Source organism: Narcine bancroftii, chromosome 4 (genome assembly GCF_036971445.1).
Source record: "Narcine bancroftii isolate sNarBan1 chromosome 4, sNarBan1.hap1, whole genome shotgun sequence".
Lineage (NCBI taxonomy): Eukaryota > Metazoa > Chordata > Chondrichthyes > Torpediniformes > Narcinidae > Narcine > Narcine bancroftii.
Genome location: NC_091472.1, coordinates 45,441,594 through 45,453,977, shown reverse-complemented (window position 1 = coordinate 45,453,977; position 12,384 = coordinate 45,441,594). Strand labels below are relative to the sequence as shown.

The following is a 12,384-nucleotide window of genomic DNA, read 5'->3' as shown; positions in this document are numbered from 1 at the left end:
TGATATGTGCATCTGAAAGTCTCCAATTTAACATTTACCTGGTAGTTTAAACTGGTGAGTAAAGTGTTGGCACAGGTACGATGAACTGAATGGCAACCTTTTGGTGTGTGGTCATCTATAATTTCCATGAGAGTAGAATTTCAGGCATCCACATAAAATTGGACAATATTAACTTTTCAGAACAGAAGCCTCCTACAAAGACTGCAGGAGCACCGGAGGTGAATCCATGGGCATTCAGTGTCTGAAATAACTTGTTTTTGCTTCTCTAAAAGGTTACAGGTGCAGGGAGACGCTACTGGTGACTCTTTATCTTCCTTGTGACAAACAGAAGGCAATTTAATGTCATATTGGATGTTCTGTACAGTTACATGACAATAAAGGAATCATGAAAATGAGGAAGAAAACAGATGACCTGAAATAATATCATCAATTTAGATTTTATCAAAGTTTAGAATGCATTTAACTTTAATTTCCATTTAAGGATATGGAGCACAGTGCGGAGATTCTACGGAATGCGAGTTCATGAGGGTACAACTGTGAGAGGAAATTCAGTGAAGCATATGAGAGAGAGAGATGCTTCTGCTCTCTAATACAGGGCTAAATGGCTAAGTTAATTAAAATAATCATCACTGATTTAAACTCTGAAATTTAAGTAAAAGCAATAAGAACAAGAACAATTTAACCAGGTTAACTAAATAATATTTAAAGAGGAAAAATGAAAGTAAGATTTCCCAGATCATGAAAGGCAGCCAAGCCTTATTGCCTGGAGTTCCTGTACATGTGAATGCTTGGAAGGGTCTATGTGTCCTGGGGATTTATAGGTATCAAAAGTGCCTCATAATGATTAACAGAGATTTCAGGATGGCAAATGGGCAGCCAAATGAAAGCAGAGATTTTCATGGGATTTTTTCATTTAAAAAATGTATTTTATTCATCAAAATGTATGCAGGAAATAAAATCAGTACAATTCTTTCTCTACACTTATTATATCAGCAAATCAATGCCATCAAGACATGCCATGCACATACTAGCTATTCAGTATTAGATTTGTGATGACACATTGAAGGAGTACAGTCCAGATAAAGAACTGCATGGGGAGGGGGGATCTTGATGTATCGAAACACAGGTAGTATTCAAGAGGCTTTTTGGAACTATTAGTCTTGCACTGATATGCTGCAAGATAGATTCTGAGCCAGTGCAAAGTAGTCAGTAGGGGAAAGTGAGTGAGTCTGAAGTTGTGCTCTATGTAATTTCAAGGGTAGAAAAGGGATGAGAACCTCCAGGCAGATTATTAAAAAATTTAAAAAAAGAAGCAAGACTTCAATGGACCCCTAACTGTGTTACTGCCAGTTCAACATGCAGTTGAGAACAGAAACCATACCAACCTTAATCTTAGCACTGACCAAATTATATTTTGTCCTTAACTGTTCCAGGAATAGAAATGGAAAAAAATATATCGACGACTTTTAGATTAAAGTTGGAGAATGGCCATTTTCAATGGGATGAGAAAAGATCTAGGCCATATAATAAAACCCAAATATACTGGATGCACTCAGCAGATCAGGCAACATTGCAGCTCAGTGGTGCAGCTAGTCTAGCAGCTATTACACAGCTCCAGCAACCCAGGTTCAATCCTGAGATCTGGTGCTGTCTTTGTGGAATTTGCCCACTTCAGAATTAGAATCAGAATTTATTGTCATGAACAAGTCATGAAATTCGGTGTTTTATGGCAGCATCGTGGTGCAAACATATTATAATCATCTTACGGCGTTACTATAAAAATAATATTGCATTAAAAGTAAGGCCGTGTCTTTGGTTCATTGATTATTCAGGAATCTGATGGCAGTGGGGAAGAAGCTGTCCTTGTGCCGTTGAGTGTACATCTTTAGGCTCCTCTACCTTTCCTCTGATAGTAGTAGATTGAAGAGGGCATGGCCTGGGCAGTGTGTGTGTGTGGGGGGGTCTTTATTCTCAAAGAAGCTGCTTTTTTAAGACACCACCTCATGTAGATGTCCTCCATGGAGTGAAGTCTGGTGCCTGTGATGTTGCAGTTACCAACCCTTTAGAGTTTATTCTTCTCCTGAGAGTTGGTGCTACCATATCAGGCAGTGATGGAACCAGCCAGAATACTCCCCATGGTACATCTGTAGAAGTTTGCAAGTGATATACCGAATCTCCTCAGACACCTCACGAAGTATAGCCACTGGACAGCCTTCTTTGTGATTGCATCAACATGGAGTCTCCGGGACAGATTCTCAGAGATGTTGCTACCCAGAAATTTGAAGTTCTGGACCCTCTCCACTGCTGAGCCCTTGATGAGGACTGGATTGTGTTCCCCTGACTTCCTCCTGAAGTCGACACTCATCTCTTTGGTTTTCCTGATGTTGAGCACCATTCAACGCGCTGATTTATCTTGCTCCTGCACACTTCCTCATTGCCGTTTGTAATTCTGCTGACAACTGTTGTGTCATCAGCACACTTGTGGATGGCATTGGAATTGTGCCTGGCCGTACAGTTGTGGATGTACATCGAGTAGAGCAGTGGGCTAAGGAACTCATCCTTGGGGTGCATCTGTGTTGATAATCAGTGAGGAGAAGACATTGTTTCCAATTCGTACTGACTGTGGTCTTCTGATGAGAAAGTCAGGGATCCATTTGCAGAGTGGGATACAGAGGCCAGCACTGAGGGAATAATGGTATTGAAGGCTGAACTGTTGTCTATGAAGAGTAGCCGTATGTATGAATTGCTGTTTTCGTGGTGATACAGAGCTGAGTGGAGAGCAAGCGATATTGCATCTGTGACTGGGTGTGTTTCCTCCACACTGCAGGCATGTTGGTTAATGGTCACCATAATTTGCCCCTAGTGTGAGGATGGATTATAGAATTTAGAGGTAGTTCATGAAAATGTGGGGAAAATAAAATGGAATTATTTTAGGGTTATTATAAAAGAAAAGTATACTTGATAGTTGACACTGACTCATTGAGGTCCACAGTGTGCCCCAAGGCAAACTGGATTTTAAAAAAATGGGAAGTAAAATTGCAATTGAAGAAGGGAAGCCTTCAAGGACCAGTAGTAGAGCTTATGTATTTTCAAACAAAGGCCATTAATGGAGTGCTCCCTAAAAAGCCAATAAGGTAGAGAGTAAACTAAACTAGTTAGAATAGTAGATTGGGAAAAAATTGGACATGATTGAGCTTGGAGTCAGGAGCAGGGTTAGTCTGGGAAAGAATGGATCCAGGGTTGATCTGAGAGGATTATTGCAGGGCTAGACAGAGAGGCAGCCAAGTGTTGGTGGTAAGGAATTGGGACTGGGGTTTGGGAAAAGATTAATCAGAAGTTGTGGATGGGATTGAGAGGAGATCAGGGCCTTTATGGTCCAGGCAGAGAAGCAAACAAGTATTGGAACTGTGGGTCAGGAAGAGGTGATTGGGAATAGGGCAGGGGACCAGTTGCAACTAGACAGGTGATTAGAGGTTAAGGACGTAAATGGTTATATGGTTATATGATGGAAGTTGGCAGAAGACTATTGTGCAAGTCTGTACTATATGCGTGCACGGAATATACGAAGTGGAAGAACTGACAGCGTAGAGAGAATCGAGTTACAAGGAAAAGAAAGATCAATTAGTACCAAGCAAGACAGATTTGTTATGAGTTCATTCTGATAGCTGCGGGGAAAAATCTGTCTTTAAGCATTTTGTTGCGTAATTTCACATTCTGAAGCCCCAACACAGAAGAGACATGTCCAGGTATAATCGTTCCTTCGTTATGTTCATTGCATTTTTGAGGCAACAGAAGATGTAGATGGAGCCCATAGAGGGGAGGGAAGTGTATGTGATGATCCAAGCAGCAGCTTCTTCCTGCCTGGAGCAGAGCAGTTCCTACACCACACTGTGATACACCCAGGCAAGCTACTTTCTACGGTGCATCTATAGAAATTTATAAGGGACACTGAGGATATTCTGAAAGCTTTGTTGGAATTAGAGATGTTGATGTGCTTTCATGGCCATAGTGTCAGTGTGGTTGGGCTAGGATACATTGTGGGTGATATTGTCACCCCAAAACTTAAAGATTCCATTTTCTCCACTTCAACACCATTGATACAGACATTGGAATATGCTGTTTGACACCATGTATGTCATGCAGCCTCTTTTGAATGAATCTAATGCATGTGAAAAATCAGGTATACAGTGTACTGAAGACCTGATCGTATTTAAGAACATAGCACAAGAGCAGGCCCACGTGCCTGTGTTAAATTAAAACTGTGCTGCTTGCACATGATACATATCCTCTATTCCCTGCGTATTCGAGGATTGATATAGACACTTCTTAAATGCTACTATTATATCTGGCACTTACCCACTGTCTAATTTAAAAAATTCTTGCCCCAATCAGCATTTAATAATTTTTTGATAAAAGTGAACATTTTTACACAAACTGGTTGTACTAGCCATCAGACATTTTAGACACATTTACTCAGGCTAAAAACAGTTCCATTTTAGCATTTTTGTTTCTCTTTTATTCTCAGGTAACTTGCATAGAGTGTTATGGAATTAAGACGGGTGAATGGAGTTAAGATATAGATCAGCAATGATTTAATTAAATTGACGAGTTGGCTCTAGGGTCTAAGTTGCTTATTCCTGTTCTCTAAATACTCCAAGCTCCAAAATGTTACTCATTCCTTCAGAAAGGAACCTCAATCAAGTATGGTAGGTGATAAAGGCAGAGCAATTTACATTTTTCTAAAAATCTAAATCAACTACTTGCTTGGATTAGGTCTCCAAGTTTCCAGACTCAGATGTTATAGAAGGTAATTATAGCTATTTAATGTCTCCAGAATCTGGTCAGTAATATTATCGTAATTTTTGATAGCAGATCACAATCTCATCTTAAAAGGTAATATGTCTGGCTGTTATAACTAACTAAGGCAAGGTTTTTTAAAAAATGGATCCATATTGTATTTATTTGAGCAGTTTATCTTGGCCTTCTGACATTGCATCAGATAAAGTAATGTGCAGATGAGAGCTAAATTCCAAAGACGTAGGTCTCCACGTAATCCTGCTTGTATGCAATGTAATGAATGCTGCATCACACTTAAGTATTCAGCCTGGAAAGACTGCCAACCATGTTATATCACATCATGATCACATGATTTTGGCAGGCCGCCATTTCAATACAGAACGGGTTAAACCTCAATACTTACCCTTGGATTCTTTTTAAATGAAGGCAGATTGGAAAGCTGCCATTGCTCCCTGTGCAGCAGACAAAATAGCACTAAGAGGATTGAAGTATATATGCTTTTTGCCAGTCTAACCCAAATTGTTACCACCAGATACAATGCCAATGTTCAATATGACCTATGCCAAGAACCATGAATACATTGGTTCCCACTTAGAAATAGCAAAGATACTGGTATTAAAATAAGATTAATCAGAAATCCTATTTCTAATTGCAATCGTTCTTTGGCAAATATGCATAAAATCTGAGTTTACTGACACGAATTTTCCCCACAATAATCCCAATTATGAGCCATACTCACAGGGGTAATCCCCCCAAAAATGAGGAAAATGGGGATTGAATTTTGACCCTATTCTGAGTAGGGGTGAGGTTAAAATTCACCCTGTGAATGACCTATTATTGCTTCATGGTAATCCCCTTATTGCTGATAACTGCTGGTATATCTGTTCAAGCAGTGAAGTTACCCAGCCAGGACAAGAAGGGTTTTTCTTATGAAAGAACAGCCTGAACCATTAACATTGCTTCTTCCTCCACAACTCTCTGTGACATGTTGAACATTTTTCTGGCTTGCTTTTGAGTATCAAGTAGGATATAATGATGGTCTGGGGTTTTCTAGCTGCCTGATGTGTGTACAGTACTGATCTATAACACAAGAGATGGCTGGAAAGGCAAGGCTTTCACAGCTTTTATTGGCACGGACAGAGACCAAGAGGTGGAGAAGACATTAATTGATCTTCATGAAGTGATAGGTGCAAAATATGTTTGGTATGAGAGGGAGGGTGGGGGGGGAATTCACAGGCCATTCCCCCTCCAAATGACTTATTGTGCCCCCCATCCGAACAGGAACAACAGGAATGGCAAACAAAACTGCCACACAAATGGTATTTTGTGCTTCTCCCCCCCCCCCCCCCCCCGACTGCTGTTACCCTAATGCCCCACCGATTAGATTTTTTTCTGATGCCAACTCTGGTATGGATGGTAACACAAACTGCTTGTTGTTGAAAATCAGAATTTGCTTCATGTATCAATGCTGTTAAAATCATTTATTGCATTTGTTTTACAGGATACAAGCAATTGACTGATGCTGCTATACCTGAGGAAAATTATAGATGTTGGCCTTCGTACCACCATGAAGGCTGCCTGCTGTCTGTCTATGACATCAATGAGGCAATGGAGATCTGTGACAATCATTCACAGTGCCATGCTTTTGTTTTGACAAATCAGACAACTTGGACAGGTAAGTCTTAATGCAGTCCAGGAAAGATCCAGTCCAAAATACTTACAAGAATTGAGTGAAAAGAATTGACAGAGCAAACTTGATAAGAACATTGGCCTGATTAGACCACGTCTACCTGACCAACAATATTTAGTTATACAAATTTCTATTATCTGAGATTCCACTATCTTTACCATCTTTTTGTTTCTTTTCAGGTGTTTTTATTTTCTCTGTAAAAGACCAAAAAGGTTATAAGCATTTTTTTTTTGCTGATAACTTGTACTCAATATGCAAGATAAATAGTAGAGGATCAAGTTCAAGTTTATTATCATCCTGTACAAATAACAACCAGATGAACCAGTGTTTCTCCAGATCACGGTGCACACACATACAAACACAATACACAGTAATAATAATCGCGTAAACACATTGTGGTAACATTTAAAATAAATTACTATATATAAATATTTTAGAATTATTTCAGTTACAGAATACTCTTCCTCAGTGTCACAGCCTGGCAGTCCTAATTTTGACGCTCCCATATCTCCTTCCTGATGTAGTAGGTCAAAGATCTTGTGTGATGAATGGAGTTCTGCACATGCATTGACAGATCAATTTGCCATTTCTATGTTAACATACAAGATATAATGAGAATCTTAATCACAAACATATTTTCATCAATATAACATCACCACAAAATACTGTAAATCTGAAATAAAATGCAGAATATTGAACAGGTTAACCAATCAATCCTTCTATTCTACACCTAATTTTAATCATGAAAAGTATTCGTTAAAAAAGTTGCAGCTGCTCCTGCCCTTGCTTTACCATGGGTCCCTTCGTGGGTGTATCTTGCAGTCTGGAAAGTTAGACTGGAGTAGTCCTCCGAAAAAGGACAAACATTCTGTCGGATTGAAGAGTACCTAAATTCAAAACAGCCGGGGCAATTTAAGATTTTTTTGAACTGTATGCCGCTTTAATAAAACTTCTGTATCAAGGGACTGCTTTAAAAAATGTTAAAACTAAAGTCTGCTGAAGAAAGGATATTTCTTGAGAAAAGGTCATATGGAATCAGGTTGGATAATGGTGGGGTGGAAGGGAGTTTAGTTAAAAAAAATTAGTTACAGAAATTTATAAGGAACATACCAGTGGTGAACTGGATGAACCATTGATCCATTTTTCTCTGTCATGTCCTGGTGCACACTCCAGTGATCACTGGTAGTGCAGACTGGGATCAAGTCCAGCTGCTGCTAAATGCGAGTGGGAGATCAGTTCAGCTTGTACAAGGTCAGAGTGTGAAAATACCAGGCAATGATGAAATCTACAAATGACACTTCACTGAAAGATGACTTTAATTACTTCTACGAGCTGCTGAAGGATATGCAGTGTAGCGTCAACAGTAATAGGTGTCTGTCTGTCAGCATAATATTCTATTCTGTGTTTTAGCAGGAAGCTTTGAAAAAGTGTCCCATTTTATTAAAGTGTACAGTCAAAGCAAGCTTATCATTTGACATTACCTTTGCCAGTCTTTACTTGCAGAGAGCTTGAACGAGACTCCAGTAATTCAGCACATCTCATGTGAGTGAAATTATGACCACATTACTGTTCCTTTTGTTTTTACTCGTAGGCCGACATCTTGTTTTCTTCAAAGCCAGTTCCAGCCGCATCGTGCCTGACATGGAGAAGGTGACATTTGTGAAAGTGGCAGACTGAGCTAGCATGAGATTTTGAAACTGAGATCAAAGAATCACGGCAAGAAACAAAAGGCAAGGCCCATCACAGGCCAAGATGTTCCTGGCACCATTGCATGTTCTTGGGTGCCACATCATGGGGCAATAAGTAGTTGATCACCAACTCCTGGAATGCTGATGACGGCGGGTTGGAAATGTGAACAGCAGAGCAATTCAAATGTAGATGTGGCTTTTTAATGGAAGGTCACTGTTTCAATTTTTTTTCAAGCTTACAATTTCCTCCACTTTTTACAGCAGAAAAACAAGCAACCCAAGGTGCAGATGCTAAACCATACTCTATTGTTTCAGTTTGTTCTGCATCAGGACACAAAAATGGATTAAGTGTCACTGTGTTCCTTGGTTTTTCAGTTTTAAATCATAACATTAACATCTTATTTTCCCTCATTTCCTTCTCCTACTTTCTACTTAGTTGCTCACTTTCTGCAAAGATTTGTTCTTATTTTCCAGGTGATGCTTTTCCCGATAGCTGGTAGGAATGTGCATGGCCAGTACAAACAGAATCTCAATCATAAGTGTTTTCTCTTCTCCCAGAATCGCAGGGAATCTCACAATTTAAACCTCTCCCTTGAAGTTGGCTCTTTGAGCTTTAACAGATTCAGATGAAATTTCTTTTCTATCATTTTGACTGAGTCATGATGTGTTTAAATAGAGCACTGGGTCTAAGGCACTAGCTTTTTACCATTCAAGAGAAAATCTGCCATTTAAACATTGATGCTGTTAAATCATTTCATTTAATTGCTGTTCAGTAATATTAGCAGGAAGGAAAACATTAGAAAATCAAACAAAATGATACATCAAGAGCTCAACCAATTAGGTGTATTTTTTAAATTAATATTTTGTGATTGACAAAGTTTGTCTCACTTATTTGCTTTCTGTGAAAGTGTTTTTGATGCAATGACATCAGTTATGATTCTTTTAGACGTCTAGAGGTATTTTCCAGCTTTGGGCTTCAGTGAGGAAGCTTTGCCAATTGGAACTCATAATGGAAAAAAGGCATGTGGATTGGCATAATGTTCCAGCATCATTATGACATCATAATCATGCCTGTATTTCCATTATGTGCATGAGGCTTTGTACTGAAATCAAAGTCACCTTTAATATTTTTAAAATGTGATATACATATTTTTTAGCAATCATTTATTTATTATTTTTCTATTGAAAAAGCATTAAACTTGTTGAACTCAACGTGCAAGTTTTGTGTATTTTATTTTAATGTCAGTGTGGATGCCTATCCGAGAACTTTGGTTTGAGATCACTCAAACACAGATGTACATCAGCAATAGCTTCTATACTCTCCACCTTTGGAAAGATAAGCTCACATGGTTTCAGAGCATTTATCTGTATAATTGGGTGATCATTGTGAAGGAACCAGATTCTTGGCCGAAGTAATCGGACTAATCACCCAGTGGGAAAGCTGCTTAGTTCAGTGATGAACTTTCACTATTGGAAGCCATTGGGGGGTTCAGAAAGTTCTGTACTGGGCATTTACAATCCATTTACCCTTTTTAATATACTCTATTACAAATTATTACCTGCCCTGGAGATATGGGTGTAAATGAGATTTACAGTTGTTTGACTGTGGGACCCTGTATAGTTAGGCTGGGAGGTTCTGTCAATAATTGGTGGCCTTATGAAGCCATGTTGTTGGTAAAAACAATGCTGGAGAAACTTAGCAGGTCAAACAGTGCACTTTATGAAGGAAAGAGAAAGATATATAATCAATCTTTTGGGTTTGAGTCCTTCATCAAGATGATGTCTGCCTTCTTCTACAAACGTGGCTTCCCCCCTCCCCCCCCCCACTCCACCACCCTCACCCACATCTCCTCCATTTCCCACTCATCTGCCCTTGCCCCCTCTGTCCTCATGCAACCAACACAGGATTCTTTATGCTTACCTACTACTCCATCAGCCTCTGCATCCAACACATTATCCTCCATAATTTCTGGCACCTACAATTTTTACACCGCTATGAAGCCATGGGTTGAGGGATGATGGGAAAATTTACATATTTTGTTGAAGTTTCTTAAGTTGAGATCATGGGGATTGGATGTGTGCTGTATTTCATGACTTTGGAAGAGGGTATGGAGAGGGAGTAGTTTCTACTGCATATATGGATCCTATAAAACTAATGTAGGACAGACTCAGTGAATGTGTAAATCACAAGAATCATCTCTTGTGCTGAGTCTGACCAAAGTCTGCTTATTACAGGGACATTTTTTTAAATTGCACACCTGATTAAACCAGAATGCTAAACAGTCCATCAAAGCCTTTAAAAGGTAAGGGTGGGGACAAAAGCAATGTTTTATTCATTGTTTTTCTTAAAATTTTACCTTTTGCAATGTGGTTTAAACCAGTTAACAGATGGGTACTGCTTCAGATTAAGGAAGAATCCATGTTGAATGGTGCAGGTGTGATGGATGCTTGTTACTCTATCCTTACTGTGAAGTTCAAACAGGCTGACCTGCCCTTTTGCCTTTTTAAATACATCTCCTCACTTCAGATCTGAGAGATTCAAACTCTGCTCTGAAAGAAGATCTGGCAGTCTGTGAATGGCCTGCAAATGGTTGACTTAGAGCACAAGATAAACAAATCAGTAAGCAAAGCAGCTGAACAGTATTCAGTATATGACCAACAGGCATTGATGACTCTCTGACAAAGGAATGCCCACCACAGTAGTTCAACATATATTTTCTCAAATATCTGAATGGTCCTACAATTTTTTATTAAATATATGGGCCAACAAAACTACTCACTTTTCACACTTGCAAGTGATCCCAGGAATCGAATGCCAATTGGCCTTTAAAGTGGCAAGTGTGAAAGCAAAATCTGCTCAAAGCTGGCATCAGATGATGTCATCTCACGCCAGGGATTGCTGGCCTCGACCCCTAGTACAATCCCCAGCGTCTGCGTTGAGATCAGGCAAGTGCGAAATGGGCAATTGCATTGCAGGCACTTCCTATTAAAGGTAGAACAGACCAAACGCTGGGGATAAACCCTTGCAAGTGTGAAAGCATTCGGAGTCCTAGTTAGGAGTGGTCTAGTGTGAAAGGCCAAACCCCCATTCCTATCCCAGGACACTGAATGGCCAATTTACAAGTGTGAAAGGGGCTTTAAACTCAGAGAGATGCAGTATGGATCCAGCAAGTCAACACCAAACAACAACCAACCCATTTTTAGGCTAATCCTATCTGAAGCCAATTTATTTTCCTTACATTCTCACTGATGATTCCTTGGATTCTACCCTTCATTTACACATTAGGGGTGATTTACAATAGCCAATTAACCTACCAATCACACATTGTTAGATTGCAGAAACTGGAGAACCAGAGGAAACTCATGAGGTCAAAGACATGCAGCATGGAAAAGAGCCCTTTGGCCCAACTCATCCAAGTTTCCCTCTGAGTTAGTCTCATTTGCCTGCATCTAGCTCATAACCCTCAAAACCTTTCATATGCGTGGGTGGTCAGGATGGAATGCGGGGTGCTGGAGGAGAGAGGGAGCGACTCAAGAAGCTGAATCACTGCTACCCTATGGACCAAACAACTATAGGTTGAGCCCTTGACAGCCAAGTATGAAAGTAATCTTCTTTAGAGTGGGCAGAAATTGGATGTCTGCTGAAAGAAACACTCACAAGAACTGCTTGACTGACTCCATCCTTGACTCTATACGCCACAAGCTATCCAGTTCAGCATTGCCACCAGCTCTGGCTGACAATAAATTGAATGATGTATATGTTAACTAAAAAAGCAATATGGCCTTTAGGGTGGAAGGCATTCATGCAGAAGTTGAAGTAACTGTTAAGATTGAACAGGTCCTTTTTGCCTTGGCGTACCAGGTGAGGTCATTAAACACTTTCTGGCAATAAGTTGCCATAAAGCCTTGGATCTGCCACTGGCTGTTTGGACCAGCTCCTTTTTGTGCAGAGTGACTGCTAAATGCCAAATACTAATTCCTGACTCTTCCTAAATGTGTGGAAATGCTCCTCCACAGACCCATTGCTGATTACGAAAAAACTAAAATCCCAAATCAGAATCAGATTTATTGTTATGAATATATGTCACAAAATTTATTGTTTTGTGGCAGCAGTATTGTGGATTACAGGTGCAAATTTGCTATAAATTATGGTTCTATAAATATTTAAAAATAATTAGTGCAGATAAGAGAACAAAATGGGATGATGTC

At 39.6% G+C, this 12,384-nt stretch overlaps 1 protein-coding gene and 1 long non-coding RNA gene across 3 annotated transcripts in view; one reads left to right on the top strand and one right to left on the bottom strand.

Annotated features, from left to right (window-relative positions):
• pkdcca (protein kinase domain containing, cytoplasmic a) overlaps window positions 1–9,387 on the top strand; it is a 68,074-nt gene extending 58,687 nt beyond the window's left edge. For both annotated transcript variants that reach the window (XM_069931149.1, XM_069931148.1), the window contains 2 exons: window positions 6,299–6,472; window positions 8,079–9,387. In XM_069931149.1, coding sequence (XP_069787250.1) covers window positions 6,299–6,472; window positions 8,079–8,164 — 260 coding nt within the window. In that variant the 3' untranslated portion in view covers window positions 8,165–9,387. The remainder of the gene's footprint in view (window positions 1–6,298; window positions 6,473–8,078) is intronic.
• LOC138760514 (uncharacterized) lies at window positions 6,291–9,163 on the bottom strand. The gene is made up of 3 exons (XR_011355675.1): window positions 9,064–9,163; window positions 7,969–8,123; window positions 6,291–7,076 (listed from the first exon to the last, which is right to left on the bottom strand). It is a non-coding gene; the product is annotated as an uncharacterized lncRNA (long non-coding RNA).
• Window positions 9,388–12,384: the final 2,997 nt, after the last annotated feature.